A 17,032-nucleotide genomic window follows, 5' to 3' on the forward strand; every position below is an offset into this window, starting at 1 on the left:
CCTCTGGATATGGGGACAATGAGTGGGCATTCATGTCATTCTCATTTTTAAAGTGCCCGAATACCTTTAGGAAGATTGTATTAGCCTGAGTTCTCCAATAGAAGATTCTCTCTCTCTCTCTCTCTCTCTCTCTCTCTCACACACACACACACACACACACACACACAGACTCATAAAGAATTGGCCAATGCAGTTATGAAACGCCGAGAAGTCCAAGATCTGCTGTCGGCAAGCTGGAGACCCAGGAGAGCCGATGGTGTAAGTGCCACCTGAGCCTGCGTCTGAAGGCAGGGGGAGACCTGTGTCCCCAGCTTGGAGACAGTCAGGCAGAGAGAGCGGGGGACTCTGCCTGACTCCACCTTCTACCCCACTCAGGTCTTCAGTGGATTAGATCAGGCCCCTCGCATGGGGGAGGGAAATCTGCGTTACTCGGTCAGCCGACACAAACGCCAATCTCCTCCGGGATAACCCTCACAGACACGCCCGGAATATCGTCTGCTCAGATATCTGGGCATCCCGTGGCCAGTCACGCTGGCCCATAAAGTGACCCATCACAAAGCCCGTCTCTTGTCTACAAGGGCTGCACTCTGAATAGAATTCAGGAGGCAGTGCCAGCGGACGCCTCTTCTGCAGACTCAGTAAAGTGGAAGGTCCCCCTGTCCCCCTCCCCGCCGAAACAAACGTCTTGGAAATCACTCTGCAAACCCCTTTCTCCTCTCCAAGCCGGGCTCCTCAGTCCCACAGCAGACTCAGAACTTGGAGGATAGGAGGGAGATGAGCTGGGACTTCGAGACTACAAGGTCCTAGGATGAGGTTATTTAGTGGGCCAGCGTGCGGGTTATTTTCCACTTCTCCTCCCTAATGCCTAAGCCAGCCTGGCTCCTTCCTGGGCGCCTTATCAGATGGGGCTGCCTGTCGACGTGATGGAAAGACACTGAGAATAGCTCTCTGGGAAACTCGGCCCAGGCTGGGCGCTGATCCGCTAGGGGGCTGTTTGGAAAGTGGAATCCGAAGCTCCAGTGAGCCATGGAAAATTACGGCCTTCCTCAGTGCAATTAGTTGTCCAAACATGAAGAATATTTTCTTTTATGCCGCCCTGCCTTCTGCTTGCTTTCTTTCCCCCAGCACGTTCTCATTCTCCTCCTCTGTGCCAGCGGCCAGATCCTGTGGCCGGCATGACCCTGGTCATCAGCACTGCCCCAGGCCTGGGCGCAGAGTCCGAGGGTAACTATGGTTACGTGAACGCCGAGAAACTGCATGGGGAGGTTCTTTTAAAGGGGGAGGACCACATACATAGGAGGAGAGCAGAACTGGATGCGTGAGGAGATTCTGCTGTTCTCACATCCTGACTGTCACGATGCTCTCACCATTTACTTATTTATGAGTGCGGGAGGCGTCTTTCTGATGGATTCGGGGCTGGGTCTTCATCTCTCCCTGGGATTGTGTCCTTCTCTGTGAGAACACAGTTTCATGGCTCAGGGCGGGGTGGTGTGCCAAGCTGAAGGGTCTGTGCCTAGGACTCAGCAGTCAGCATGGCTCATGCGTTCGCAGGCTGTGGCTGGTCTAACCGGGAGTGTTGGGGGGTGTGGGGGAGACACAGATGTCTCAGTGAAATCCCTAGCATACACCTGGGGGTCGGAGAGCTCAGTCCCGGCGGAGCCGCTGCCCCGTGTGGGAGCAGGCTCAGAAGGCCGGACGATGCCGAGTGAAAACGCTCTCCGTTTCGCTCTCAGTGGAATCTGAAACACAGAACAGAACAGAAGCAGACTCACAGACACACAGGACAGACTGGTGGTTGCCAGAGGGGAGGGGCTGGGGGGTGGCTGGGTGGAACAGGGGAAGGGGAGTAAGAGGTACAAACCTCCAGTTACAACATCAGTAAGTCACGGGGACGTAATATACGGCAGGGGGAATACAGTCAAGGTTAAAATAACTGCAGTGACGGGTGGTGACTAGACTTATCATGGAGACCATGTCGTAAGGTATATAAATGTTGGATCACTGTGTTGCACACCCAAAACTACGATGATGTTGCCTATCAGCTATACTGATACAGCGCGTCCTCCATTTAATAAAATATCAGGCCCGCTCCTACTTAAAGGTGCAGTGGAGTCAGAGGTGGATGCTGTCTATCCCTCCTGCCTCCCTCCTTTCCACTCATTCCCCACACCTCATGACCTCTGCACAGAGTGTGCAAGAGCATGGCTTTCCCTGGCTGGCGTAGCTCAGTGGATTGAGTGCGGGCTGAGAACCAAAGTGTCTCAGGTTCTATTCCCAGTCAGGGCACATGCCTGGGTTGTAGGCCATGGCCCCCAGCAACCACACATTGATGTTTCTCTCTCTCTCTCTCTCTTTCTCCCTCCCTTCCCTCTCTAAAAGTAAATAAAAAAAAAGAGCATGGCTTTCATCATGACATCGCTGACCAATGTCCGGGGTCATCAGGCCACTTGGGGAGGGCAGCCAGTGGGTCCTACGTGAGCACATCAGGTTGGGGTGAAGCATCACCCGCCAGCTGAGCACGTCTCCCGAGCTCAGTGTGTTAGGGAGGATCAGCCAGCTGATGAGTCCAACATCTGGGTGTTACCTGCAAACCAGGCACATCCTCCCAGAGCCCCAGGGATGCTGCCGTCCGGGTCTGCGTTGGGATTTTATCAGACGGTCCAGACTGTTCCTGCCTCTCTCTCACGTCTTGCTGGTGTCCGGTCCCACCTGGCAGGAGCAGCTGTGCTGGAGACAGGTGCACGGGCCCATCACCCCGCATCCGGACGGAGTCCGTTACACGTATCTGTGCTTGGTCCCCACCCAGTGAGGATGTGTCCAGTGATTCTGTAAGGCCTCAGAGGTGTGCTCACCCCCCTGCCCTTGGGGAGCACGCTCGGATTACTCGGGCACACAGAGGAGCCCTCCTTGTCCTCGGCTTCCCCAGCCAGCCCCTGACGCCATGTTTGTGTCCGAGATCTGCCGCCATCCCAGCCGCCTGGGCAGCTGCCTCACCCCGGCCTCCAGAGAGTGGACAGCAGTGCGGACCTGAAACTGAATGCCTCGTGCCCTCGTGCCCTCCTTGCCCCGCCAGCATTCTCCTGCCCTCTCAGGCCATCGCCTCTTACCCACCCCACCTGTGGGTCCCCCAGTGCCCACTGGCCTGCCCCTGGCTTCTCGGCTTAGCCTGGCTTCTTGAGGTCCCTCCAGGATGACTTCACCTGCCGTTTCCAGCTCTGGTTGTTCATTCGGCGAACATTCACGGGGCACTTCCTGTGCAGGGTGTTGAGGGAGATTCTGGGGATGCAAAGGGGACAAGGCCTCAGGACCGGTCCTTGAAGAGCCCACAGCTCGGTATGAGAGGCGGCCTTTCTCCAGCCCGTTCACGGCAGGACTGCGTTCCCGTTGCAGTGGCGGGACACAGTGGCAGCTGTGCCGGGGAGCATGGGGTTAAGGAAGGCCCCCCAGCAAAGGGCGGCCGTGGCTGAGGCCCAGCGGATGTGGGCGAGGACCCAGGGCAGGGACAGGGGAGGGTCGGCGTTCCCAGCAGGCCTCTCCCACATGCCCCCGGTAGAACTCTCACGCCCACGTGCTGCCCCCCAGCGCCCCCCTCCCAACACTGGCCATGGGTCCCGCCCTTCCCGTCAGAACGCCACCCCTGCCTCCCTCTACGAAGTTAGTCCTGGCTGCAGAACCCTCACCCACCGTTCACGGCCGCGCTCGGATTCTATGTCACCCGCCCCCAACCCTCAGCATTTCGCCCACCACTGAGGCTCTTACCCTCTTCCATTCCCTTTGTGGTTTACTCTTCTCATCCCCTTGAAACACGAACTTGGCCTTGGGACGGAAAGCTCTAATGAGCACTCCTCTAAGCAAGGAGCGAAAAGCAGAGCGAACCGTGCCCTGAAGTCTTACCTTCTCGGCTGTGTGGTTGGGGTGGTGGGGTGGTGGGGCGGGCCACCCACGGTGCCGGAAAGAGGGCAGCCCCTGCCCCCATTTACCTTGGCAGCCCCTCGGTGCTGGAACGTGTCCAGCGTCACCTTTCCTTCTCTCTGTCGACGTAGGGCTCGATGACCCTCAGGTGTGTGCCGACCCGGGCGTCCCCGAGAATGGCTTCAGGACGCCCAGCGCAGGGGTTTTCTTTGAAAGCTCGGTCACCCGATTCCACTGCCAAGACGGCTTCAAGCTGAAGGGCTCCCTGAAGAGACTGTGTGTGAAGTTTTTTAACGGCACGCTCGGCTGGGTCCCCAGCGACAAGCCCATCTGCGTGGAGGAAGGTAAGTGCTTAAACCCGCCCCCAGGGCCCCTTCCCATGGACACCTCGAGTGTGGTCCACTCTCGCTGCACGGCCGTGGGGGGCACAAGGCTGTGTGGGCCAGAGGGGTCGGTGCCCTGGGCCGCTGGCACCGTGTCAGGGCCAGACCCGCGAAGAAAACCACGCCTGTGTCCTGAGGGCTGGGGGAGATAAATTCATCCTGGCATTAGACGTAATCATCTTCCTTCCCTATCTCAATTACCGTCCAATTTATCACCATTTTTGTCCATGCGGGAGAGAAACTCAGATAACATTAGGGCTATTTATTACGGAGCCACCAACGCCACACTCATTTCCATGTTACTCAGTAAAAAGCAAGGCAAATATATTGGGCAAAAACTACCTAGAATGATGCAGACGATGCCTGTGACTCAGAGGATTAAATCAATTATGCTTATCAGCTCTCGGTTAGATGGGATTTATTTAGGGGAAGAACTGTGACAAGCAATGACAGATTGGCAAGGTAGACACTTATTCTAACAATCTTCCCTGCATTTATTGGTCGTGACAAGATATTCTTTTACTTCCCGCAATTATCCTTTAATCTGTTGGTTGAGACAACTTCGTATATATCGTTTTTTACTTTTTGTAGATACTTTTAGAGTTGAAAGAATGCTTTGAGTTTAACTCATTAGAACACCAAATGGTCAATGATGTTATCTCTGAGGATCGGCAAGCCAGAGGTAGGCCTAGGTGTGAATCAGGAATGAATTCTATCCTCAAATTTCCATGAGGCACAGAACTCATATTTCGATGAGTTCATTGCAAATGAGTTTCAAGTTCTCTTAACACCATTGTTGATTTTATTTTGGGATGGAGCTTTTATAACAATGATATATAAACTCTTAATCTGATTTAGTGTATATCCGTATGAATGTTTTAAAATAATTCAAATTTGGGAAGCATTTATTATGGTCTTCCTTACGGGAATTTTAAAGGATGGATAAGATGGTGTCTTCTCCTTAAAAGTATTTGCTATCTTTGCTTTTATTTTTAAGGTATTTTATTAAAACCAAAATTAATAAAAGGGCTTAAGATTTCAAAAAAGTAAATTTAGTTTTCCTGTTATTATATGCAGCTCAGGCAAGCTGTGGTTTCCATAAGATTCGATTAATTGTAAGGTTATTTGGTTGGTATATACGTCAACTTCCTTGCTTACACCTGTGCCCTCAGATACCCAGGGCTTAAAACCCAGGGAAGCGCAACAACATCAGAGCACGAAAAAGCCCAACAGCCTTCCTGAACGTTACCCAGAGGTGAAGTCCCTCTGTTACTTTGCCATCCTGGTAAAAAAAAAAAAAAGGCTTATCCCTTTCTAGGTGAGAATCTTCACAACCCTGTGTATAACTAATATAAAGGAATTCCAACAACAGGAGTGGACAAATCACCTTGGAGTGGGAGGCTTGGGTTGCACAGGTCTGCGTGCATGAGCTTGAACTCAGCCCCAGCGGTTTGTTTGGTTAGAGGCTGTGTCGGTGGAGGTGGCGGGCCAGTGCCTTTATTATGCAAACCGAAATAAGACCATCTGTTTCCCAAGGAGGGTCCAGGACCCTGCATTCCAGACTCTGCACGATGGTGTGCTCTAATGGCGTTTTTTAGAAAGTTTGGAAGAACAGGCATCGCCTTTCTAAGCATGACAGTAGACTGATTTTCAATATTAATGGTCATCGCGTTGGTCTTTGAAAGAGCTGGGTAAACAGAGGGCCTTTGTTGCTCTGATGGTGGACAGAACCACCACTGCCCGTGTCCCAGTAGCCGTTCGTTTGTCTAAGTGGCTTGCCGAGGGCGGGCGACCCCTAGAAGTCTGTACCCTGAAGGTCTTGCAGCAGTGAGGGATTGACACTGCCCCCCTCCCCGCCCGACTGGTAGCGGGCCTTTACCGCCTGCTCGGGCCTCAGGCAGGAAACAGTGAGGGCTGCCGGATTCACTGCGGTCCTTGGTCTGGCAGTTCTTAGGAGGCTGATGCATTTTTGCGTGGCGGTACTCGTGGTAACAGTAATAAAGCATCTCCTTTTACAGGTGCTTACGGGTTAACATTTCCCATTCACCATCTCATTTCGCATGCACAGCCAGGCCACAGGATGAAGTCCTGTGGTTCTCATCCTCTCAGTGGGAAACCGAGGCTCAGAGAGGTGCACGTACCTTGTTAAGATCACACAGCCGATGAGAACTAGTGTAGCCGGAACGACTCAGCCAGCACTCTCTTCGCCTCCAAGGTTCCATGTACCCTTCATGGTGTCACAAAAGCCCCACCCTGGTGGGTGGTGACAGCACAGTGTTACAGTAAGTGGCCTCCCTGAAGTGCAGGGTGGAAGGAGCTCACAGAAACTGCAAAGCCCGAGCGCGCAGGCTGGTTCAGTTTTTGTTTGACCAACAGAGAAACTGAGTCTCGGAGAAGTCAAGAGCCTTTCCAGAGTTTAAGGGCAGTTTCAGGACCGACCTGTTCAGCCCCAGGTCTCCTCACTGTCACCTGGACTCCCTCCAGCCTTGCGCGCTGTCCAAGTTCTGCCTGAGATGCAGATTTAAAAAAAAAAGTTTATGCACATTAAAATGCTCTATAGTGGGAAAATGCTCTACCTAAGCCAGGTGGTTGGGAGACACGTGTTTTCTTGTTCGTTTACACAGCTTCCCTCTCTTGTGTTCTCCGCTTCGTCTTGCCGTGTGTCTCGGCCGCCTTCCGTCTCTCGTGGCCCAGTCTAAGTGGTTTATTCCAGGTACACGGAGTGTAGAGAAGTTTGGAATTACTGGACTGATAATGCGGGCCATGAATTCATTTCATAGCACCCAAAGGCTCCAGCCTGGAGATTGTACATAGAGATGTGTGCCTTGCTTCTCCGAGCTGCTTCCCCTTCCTGTCCCTAAGCATGGGGGAGAGGGTGTCTGTGGGCCAGGGCGCAGGGGAGGCGACCAGAAAGGTGGAGAGGAGACTCTGGAGTCGGCAAAGGCCGGACCACACAGTTCCCCTGGGCACAGGGCTCCTGGCGTGTAAGGACAGCGGCTCAAGGCCAGGGCGGCAGCCACCGTCTGGGCCTCTTCCTCCCCCAAACCACTCCGGCAGGGCTCCTGGGGATCACGGATCCTGGGCACCTATGGCCCTTTTCCCATTTCCTAAGAAAAGGTGGACGTGCAGGAAGGTAGACCGGACGTAAATTCACTTTACAAACCCTGAGCGCGTGACAAATCTGGACGCGTCCCGGCCTGCACACCTTAACAGGGGCCAGGGCAGCGTGGCGGCGACGCAGACTTCAGCTTGCACGAATAAAGTTGTAGTATTTAAAACATTCAGCATCCCAAAGCAGCAGAGGTAGAATGAATTCAAATCCACTTGCGTTAGGAACAGCCCAAACGTATTTATTATCCATATTAACGGAAAGATTTCATTACTCACCCATCCCTGGGTACAGCTGCGACACTGAATATATCTCAGCTCTTGGAGCATCACTTTTACTGGCTACCTAGCAGTTTGGGGGTTTGTTTTTTAAAAGGAGACAAAATAAATAATGGCTCCCCTGTTCCCGGGCTGGGCTTGAGCCTTCCTTAGGTGATGAGACGATGTTCCGTGGCGCCCAGGTCCCTGCTCCCTCGGGACTCCCATTCCTGGGGAGGAGGGTTGGGGTGTTTAAAGGTCAGGGGCCTCTAGCTGGAGCTTCAGCTTCTGGGTAGACTCGGGATCCCCTGAGCACCTTTGGGTGTGGAGGACCTCTCGCAGCATGGAGCCTGTCATCTTTGAGCTCCCTCTTGGAGTATGGCCCTGAGGGGGGACAGGAGGCTCACCCGGGGCTGTGGCGGACGTCCATCGTCATGCCCTGGTGTTTTATGCTGTAGGACTCTTCCCACGGAGCGGAGGGACCTTTCTCTTTTCTCCTCGCCTTCCCCCTGGAGCAGCTCTGTGAACAGTCCCTGGCCACGTTGGTTACTCGCTGCAAAGAACCTTTGGGTAGATCCACGCTAAGCCCATAAAAAGGATCTGGGGGCAGCTGGAGTGCGGCGGGTTTCATGGCCAGCCTCGGCGTGAACCTTCCAGAGCAGGTTCCAGACCAGCAGAGGACCGCCGGGATGCCCGCTGAACAGCCCCAGCGGGAGGCTGTCATTGCAGCTCAGGTCGTCCCCCCAGAGCGCGCTGGCTCGAGAAGGAACGGGCTGAGCCGAGGGCTGCTCCAGAAAATCCTCCCTCTGACTGGTGGTCGGCTCCTTTTGGGCTGGAGAGGAGCTGAGGGGCGGGGCAGGAGGCAGGAGGATTGTGTGAATCTCACGTTTGGTGCGCCCAGGCAGCACGGCCCTGTAAGGAGATGGTTTTCCCCGCTCTGAGAACCTCCTCCGCCACGGCAGCCCCTTGCTTGATACCAGCCACCACCGGCGGCACCATGGGAAGATCTCGGGTGGAGGGAAGTGTGGCTGGAACCCGTGAACTTGGCCTGGCCACCCAAAGAACCACCTGTCTGGCCCTTCCATGCTTCGGGGCAGAAAGACCCCCGGATCTAGAAGGGAGATGAGGGTACCAGGGACTCGCTGTCGCGGTGGCACGTGTGAAGGCTGGGTCCACCCACTACCTGTTACCACTTACTGCCCGCGTGTCTCAGCCATCCGTGTCACCACCATGAGGCAGGCGAGGGCGGCCCAGGGCACTGCCCGCTGTTTCCCAGGTCTGCTTCCTGGCCCGTCCTCTTCTGTCACCTGGCTGTTGGCCTGCCCGCGCCCTTACCTGATCCCCCTTCAGACGGGGCGGGGGGGGGGTCTGGCCCATCCCCTCAGTGCGGGGAGGGAGCGCCGCCCACACACACTCGCACTCAGCTCCCTCAGGAGTGGCTGCTGTTACTCCCCGGCCCTTTCCTTGACTGCTTTTCCCGATGTTTGGGCTCCAAGCGCGTGCGGTCGTCCGCCGAGGATTTCCGTTCCGTGCACACGAGGGAGGGGCGCAGGTGTTCTTCCCTCCCACAGTCCTGGTGCTTCCTCGTGGCTCTGCCCACAGTGACGTGTCGTCTGTGCTGTGGAGCTCTGCAGAGGGCCCTGGGGCTGGAGGTGCCTGTCCCAGGGCTTGCTCCCTGGGGACGCAGAGAGGCAACAGTAGGAGAAGGCGAAGATTCCCAGATGTCAGTCCAGAGCCCGCCCCCACCCCCGTCACCGAAGGCAAAGGCTCGGTGGGGTGGGTGCGGCCCCTGCCCATCCCCCACCTAGACCTGCTTCCGGCCTGCACACAGGTTGCCTTCGCTGTCCCTTCTCAGTGAGGCCGCAGTGCTGGGAGGAGGTGTCTGTTGCATGTATCGGGTACCACGCTTGGTGGGCATTATCCTCTCTGACGCCTGCAGCAACCCTGCGGGGTGGTTCTATTGCCTTCCCAGGTGAGGAAGCGGAGGCTCAGAGACACGGAGTTTCCCACGGTCTCCCAGGTGGCCAGTGGCAGGGTTGGGGTTCAGGTCAAGGCCCGTGCTTTCCAGTCTGCTCCTCTCACCTGACCCGAGGCGGTTTTCCCAGGGAAGGGGCGGGGAGCAGCTGACACATCCATCGTGGGTGGGGCCCAGACCCCACGGGGCAGGCATCCGGCTCAGACCGGTAGGAGCCTGTCCGTGCAAGACTCTGGCTCCCCCCATGCGTGCCAAGGCCCACCCACACCAAGGGTGTGTTACAAACACACATTCAGACCTTGTGCACTAGACGGTTAGGAGTGAGGCCAAGGACTACATGTATTTTTTTCAACTCGCAACTGGTTCTTGCGTGAAAAAAAAAAGAGTTTGAAATCCAGTCGTGCAGGGAGATGGTGTGATGTCGCTTTACCCTGGGAATGAGATTGTCTCCCGTGTTAAACAGAGCTCCGGGGGGATCATCAGTTCTTTTTTTCTTTCTTTTTTAAAAAATTTTATTTTAATCGTTGTTCAAGTACAGTTTTCTCCCTTTTACTCCCAGTCCAGCCCACCCCCCCCCCTAACCCTCCCCACTTCCCTCCCATTACCACCCTCCCCCTAGCTTTTGTCCATGTGTCCTTTAAATTTGTTCCTGTAAACCCTTCCCATTCTCCCCTGAAATTCCCTCTTCTCTCCCCTCTGGTCACTGTCAGTCTGTCCCCTATTTCAGTGTCTTTGGTTATATTTTGCTTGTTTCTTTGTTTTGTTGTTTAGGTTTTTGTTAAAGGTGAGATCATATGGTATTTGTCTTTCACTGCCTGGCTTGTTTTGCTTAGCATAATGCTCTCCAGCTCCATCCACGCTGTTGCAAAGGATAGGAGCTGCTTCTTTCTTTCTGCTGCATAGAATTCCATTGTGTAAATGTACCATAGATTTTTGATCCATTCATTTACTGATGGGCATCTAGGTTGCTTCCAGCACCTAGCTATTGTAAGTTGTGCTGCTATGAACATTGGGGTGCAAAGGTTCTTTTGTATTGGTGTTTTAGTGTTCTTAGGATAGAGTCCCAGCAGTGGAATTGCTGGGTCAAAAGGCAGATCCATTTTTAGTTTTCTGAGGAAGTTCCATACTGCTTTCCATAGCAGTTGTACCAGTCTGCAGTCCCACCAACATCATCATCAGTTCTTAGCGTCCGTCCGAGAAGGCCAGTGTGTCATTTCACAGGGAAGAGATTCAAGTCTCTGCAGCTCAGGTGACTGACTGACACATCACGTGGAGAATCAGTGGGGTCGGGACCCACGTCCCGACTCGCCGTTCAGTGCTCTTCTCGCTCTGCCGGCGGCACGCACGCATCCCGGGCTGCCTGTCGGAGTCGCCTGGGGAGCTTTGACAAGTGCTGGAGCCTGGCACTTCCCCCAAGAGATTTCATGTTAGCTGCTCTGGGCAGTGGGAGCTCAAACAGGGGCACTGCTAAAAGCTCCCAAGGGAATTTCAGTTACCCCGGCTACCTGCCACTCTGTGTCACTCTCTCTCACTGTCTGGTCGTGGCCGGAGGTCACATGTGGCACAGGAGAGCTGACCCGTCCCTCCCCGACGTGACACTTCTCCATGCTTCCCCCCTCTGTCCCCCAGTTCCTTGCACAGAGCAACAGGGAAACAGATGAATTCATTCAGCTAGCATTATTTTTTAAGCACTTATTAAAACATTGTGAGGCCCATAGACCTGACGAGGGCTGCTGTAAAAGATGAATAATTTGATGCTAAGAAGTTTCTTTGAGCTTCCTGGGGGAAAAGGTGCAGTGCGAGTTTAAACTTTATTATTACATTATAAATTTTTAATTAAAAGATACAACTTGTCTCATGAGCTAGAGGTGGCAGTGAAGATGGGAGTGAACTCCTGTATTTATTGGAACTTTAGGGTGCAGGCATTGTTCACACGCCGGGCAGGCGTGCTCATGTTTGGGCTGTCACTCCCGTATTAAAGTGAGTTGTCTCCCAGCTCCAGAGACTTCGCCAGAATGCATGGACGCTTTAAAAATGTTTTATTTAGAATCTCTTTCTTCCAGTGTGCATTTTTCTGTCATCTAAAATTTCCTTCTCGTTGCCTTAAACATGGGTTATCAGAAACAGCAGCCTGTGCCCACAAGGGCAAATATTTGCATGTCTTCTTCCCCTAAGACAGTCTCCTCTCGTTTCCCATCTTCTCAGATAAGCAGGAGCACAGGGGCGCCCCTCCCTGCCTCCAGGACCGCCGTCATGTCTTATTTATGCTTCTTGTAACAGAAATCACTGCTTCCCTGCTCTCCCTCCCTTGTGGCTTCGGTGTGAGTTTGTTTTTTCGTTCTTAAAAAGATTTATTTATCTTAAACGTGGTCGTGACTTGAAAGGGAAAAAAATATCCAGAGAAAATGAGGTCAGGTCAGCAGGGGGGCAGGGGAGGCAGCTGCAGCAAAGAGAAGTGACAAAAATGATCGGCCATCATCGTGGCAAGGTGACAGCCGGACTGCCCCAGACTGGGGTTCGAGAGCCGGAGCAGCCGACCCCCTGCCCCTGCGGAGGGAAAATCTGAATCGGAGCAGCCTTTACCAGCTGCCTCCTGCCATCTCCGAAGTCACATGAGCACCCTTCTGCAGGGGCGCTGGAGGCAGGGAGTTGCTTTAAGTCACGGAATTATTAGGCAGATGCAGAGCAACAGCATCAGCACATGGAGAGATCCTTGTCAGGTCATGCAGAAAGGCCGAGACGTGATCGTTAGCAAACCTAGAGCACCAGGCTGCTCGTGGCCATTTCCCCAGAAAGCAGTTGTCCATTTCACAAGCTTGCAATGGACACTACCCAGAATTAGATTGGCTGCTTATGAAAAATGCAGGGCCACCCCATGGGTGTCCTCCCAAACCCGTTGCAGATGACATTGATCTTCCCTCATGGCAGTCTGGAGCGGTTCGGGGCTGGCCGGGGCTGGCCGGGGCTCCCCGGTCAGCCTCTGAGAGCCCTGTGACTAGGGCAGAGCTCCTGGAGCCCCACACCGGACCTGCAGGCTCACGTGGCCTCAGGGGCGGAGCCGCCTCCTGGCCGCAGCCCGTGCAGGTTGGCAGCTCCTCTTCGTTAGACACAGATGCTGAGGAGTGGGCGGGGCCTTGCTAGATCTGAGCCAGCCTCTGCATTTGGACGGCTGTCTGCGGTCCAGTCCAGCAATTGTCAACTTTTTCCATCTCGTGGCACATATAAAGTAATTACTAAAATTCTGCAGCATGCCAAAATACGGGTTTTTTGCTGATCTGACCAAAAAATACATATGATTTTGATTCATTTACATCAGATGGCTATTGTACTGGCTGTTGTCATTTTTTTATTTGACAGTCAATGGGAAAAGAGGTCACCAACCCTGACTACATAGCTAGATGTGCATGTTTTAAAAATTCTTATGTGCCCTGGCTGTTGTGGTTCAGTGGATCGAGTGCCAGCCTGTGAACTGAAAGATCACTGGTCTGATTCCCAGTCAGGGCACATGCCTGGGTTGTGGGACCTGGTCACAAATGAATAAATAAAATCTTAAAAAAAAATTCTTGTGGCACAGTGGTTGAAAATCACTGATCTAGTCAGTCACCTTACCTATCTATCAAGCAGTGGTTCTCAATGTTTGACTTTGTGGGAATTGCCCAAGGGGCATGCTAAAGATGCACACTTATTTCCAGGCCTACTGTTACCAGTTTTTGTGCCCTAGGGGTCTGAATTTAGGAGGCACCTTGGTGCTACTTGCGATACTTGCCATAGGCACTTAAAAATCAAGATGTAGGGTGGAGCCATAAGTTTGAATTTTCAATACTTGCCACCTCTTTTTTTTTCTATTCATATTATGAAATTTTATATCTTGTAAGCAAAATAAAAGAAACAAATGGAAAAAAAAGATGTAGGGTGGAACTTCTGCAAGTTGTCAGCCCATGAGAATGACATTTGAACTGCCTTTTTTATTTTTCTCTTGAGCTCAGTTCTGGCAACCAAGTGCTTTCTGGCACTTCCTTGTTGTTGAAAGGGAAAGCTTCTTCAAAGGTAAAATAGTTAAAGCTCCGTTTGTCAAGAAAAAGCAGGACATCAGGAAGATTTGTCTTGCAGGGCAAAACTCTCTGAACTAAACCCCATTTCTCCAACAAACTGTGTATCTGCACAAGAGGCCAAGTTGCCTCCAGAATGTTTTCTGGAAAATAATCAAGGTTTTATGCTTTTGGAAATGTAATTGCCACCCCCAATAAGCTTAGTCATTATTTCCTCAAATTCTGTGAAGCGCACTCTACTGATAGGCCAGAGGCCCCGAGTGTAGTTGGGAACGATCACATCATTTTCAGTGAGTTTCCTTACTCTTCTTTCTGGATTAATGCTGTTGTTGTTGTTGTTGTTGTTGTTGTTGTTTTAACCTTTTAAAAATTCATGCACTATAACGTGTATAAGAGCACACAAAACCAAACAGTTTGCTTTGTGAGTTACCACAAAGCAAACACCCACATCACCACCATCCTAGAACGCTGCTGGTGCCCCGGAAGCCCGCCACCTCTTCCCACCCTCTCGGCGGAGACCTCTCTCCAGAGGCACGGTGACCACTTCCCATGGTGAGCACTCAGCCGGGGACTGTGCACCCCCAAACATGCTATGATTGTGAGTTTAACTTACCTTGGCCTCGTGTGACCCAGAGTAAGATTCCTGACTTCTTCTCTACCCCCAGCACCAAGAACATGCCAGGCCTGGAGAAGTGCTCAGTAATTTACCGAATGAGTGAACCAATGGGTGAAAAAATAATAAGCCTTACAGATGCTAACTTGAACAAAAGCCTTTCTTCAGAACCTTTAGCATGCCAACAGGAATTGTGAATCTCTGAGCATGTATCAGGTATTCAAGTTCCTGGCAACAGTTTTTGGGGAGGATTGATGTCAAAAGTTGGTATTTTTAGGGAATCAGATTTGTATCCACATATAACATTTTTTTTTAAAAAGCAAACCTATCACATAGGTCCTATTCTTTAAAATTTCTTTTATTATTTCTGCTTAATCCTTTAGGACTCTGCTCTCTGTTAACTAATCTGATCAATTAATTTGTACTTATCTATAAATATGTAGTACTACCTTAGGACCTTTTACTGGTCCCCTTTTATTTATTTATTCTATTAAATCCCCATTGTTACTAGAACAGAATACAAAAAAATAATGAGAGCGGTAAGCTGGTGAACATTATATCCCCAAAGTACCCATTTGTGTCCTATCTGCTTAAGTTTTGACTGTTGACTAGATTCGACCTGCCAGAATCAGGCGTTATAATAGACGGTGTTTTTCATAGTCCTTGGTAACAGTATTTTTTAAGTGGCTTCTAAAAATTCCTCCTGGAAACCAGGTGAATTTGTGCTATATAGAAAATCATGTTCTTTCTATTTGATACTTTAGAATTGATAAAAATGACACCTATCTTTTCAGAGACTAAAGCTCCTGGTTTCTTCCCATCCATCGAAATAAGGCCCGTAGTTGTTCGCTGCTGCCGACGACATCTGGGGGGATTAGGTGCCAGCACCATGGATGAAACAATGGTCAAGGTTTAGCTTTAGGTTTTGCTAGAGCTGGCCTGTTTCAGTTTTGTCCTGGTCACTAGGGCACAGCCCCTCCCGGCCCCCCTACCTTGGTGGGATATTGACTCTGACGTCTGAGTTCCCACTCAAGATGTAGCTCCTCTTACACAATCAATTGGTCCTGTGTCGCTCATTCCCTGTGGTGACCCTTCTTAGCCAAGTGCATGGTTACTGCGATTTGGGAGGCTGTGAGTTCCCTTTGAACCTCATGTGATCCGCTCTGTAGTCATCTCCAGCTCCTGCTTCTGGACACGGAGCTCTAGTTCCAAGTTCAAAGCATTCTGTATTATAGAGCATGATGCAGAGAAGGCCTGGGGGCTTCTCCTCCTGGTCAGCTACTCTTCCCATGTTCCCCACGTCCAAACAAACATTTCTGTCCATTGAATTGACTCGCTACAGCCGGCCACCTCCTGAGTGTACTGGTTAATTCTTGAATACATTTTAAATCAATCATGAAAACAGTCAGTCATATAAATTACCGCCATAGGACCTATTCACAGCCAAGATTTTACGGGCGGATGCCTTGATAAATGTGTGTTTATTTGCTGTGAATCATTTCTGCATAGTGATGCTGGAAAAAAGCGGAACCCACCCTTTCCATCATGAAGGGGGCCGCCACGGTGGGCACAGGCACGTCAGTTATCAGTGGCTCCAGGCAGGAGTGTCTTGGGAGGGGCTTAGGGAAATTCAGCTAGTCTGGGGGAAAACCTATTGTCTGAACGTTGAACAGTTAGAAGTCGCCTTTCCACAGCCTGAAACGCAAAGATGAGGGAACGCAGTTCTCCGGCCACGGCTGCCCCTGCTGCGGTCCAGAGGCAAAGAGTCGACTACTCGTGTGTTTCCTCGGTGGGGGAGGGTTTAGCTCCCGGGGCTGCCCCGAGAGCCCGTCCGTCAGATTCCTGCAGGGCCAGGTGCTCAAGGTTTCTCGGGCAGAGGGCCCCACGGTGCTCCCCAGAATTTCTCCTATGCCCCCTGTATACACAGGTCTGGGGGCCTGGGAGAAATGTCAGGGAGAGGGTGGTCATCCCTGCTCTCAAGCTAATGGGGGTGCCGAGGGCTGAGCTAAAGGCAGACCTGGGCCTGACAGTGTCTGATTGATTGATAGATTTATAATCCTCACCAGAGGAGATGTTTATTATAGATTTTTAGGGAGAAAGAGAGAGGAACATGGATGGGTTGCCTCCTGTACGCGCATCCACCAGAGGTCGAACCCGTGACCTTTGTGTACAGGATGACACTCCGACTGCTCCAACTAACTGAGCCACCTGGCCAAGGCGGCACTTGACCTCTGACAACCGATGCGAGACAGAGGATGGCCACCACTGCTTGGTCCGCAGCTCTCAGGGTCCTCCCCAGCCAGGGCGGCCCCCTTCTGTCCCAGGCTTTCCCACCACTGACGTTCCATTTCCCAGAGCCTGTGGTTGCTGGATTCCCCCTTGCACCCAGTCAGCCCAGCCCCAGCCCACATCAAAGCTCCTGGGACAGGCTCTCTTTAAAGCCACCCAGGATCGCAGCCACCTGAGCCCTCCCCCAGCCAGCCACTGCTCCTTCCCGCCTCTTCCCTCTGCGTGAGGGTTCCCCTGGGGGCCCAGCGCCTCGGAGCCGACGGTTCAAAGCTCAGAGGAACATGATCAGGATACTCTTCCAACCATGTCGTGGATTCTGCAGGCTTTCGGGGTGGCTGAGAAACCTACACTCTTTTAGAGCATTGGGAAATTTCTGGAGGAAGTTTCTTCGATTGCCAAAGTGCTGTCCTTGGATTTCGCCTTGTTTCAAAAAGTTTAGAAGCAG

At 52.2% G+C, this 17,032-nt stretch overlaps 1 protein-coding gene across 1 annotated transcript in view; it reads left to right on the plus strand.

Annotated features, from left to right (window-relative positions):
• Positions 1-17,032, plus strand: part of SUSD4 (sushi domain containing 4) — an 88,823-nt gene that overhangs the window by 43,502 nt on the left and 28,289 nt on the right. Inside the window, exon 3 of the mRNA XM_045817866.1 lies at positions 4,044-4,256. Within this exon, the coding sequence (XP_045673822.1) occupies positions 4,044-4,256 (213 nt within the window). The remainder of the gene's footprint in view (positions 1-4,043; positions 4,257-17,032) is intronic.

The sequence above is a fragment of the Phyllostomus hastatus genome, unplaced genomic scaffold (assembly GCF_019186645.2).
Source record: "Phyllostomus hastatus isolate PE091 unplaced genomic scaffold, TTU_PhHast_1.1 phas_contig_148, whole genome shotgun sequence".
NCBI lineage: Eukaryota > Metazoa > Chordata > Mammalia > Chiroptera > Phyllostomidae > Phyllostomus > Phyllostomus hastatus.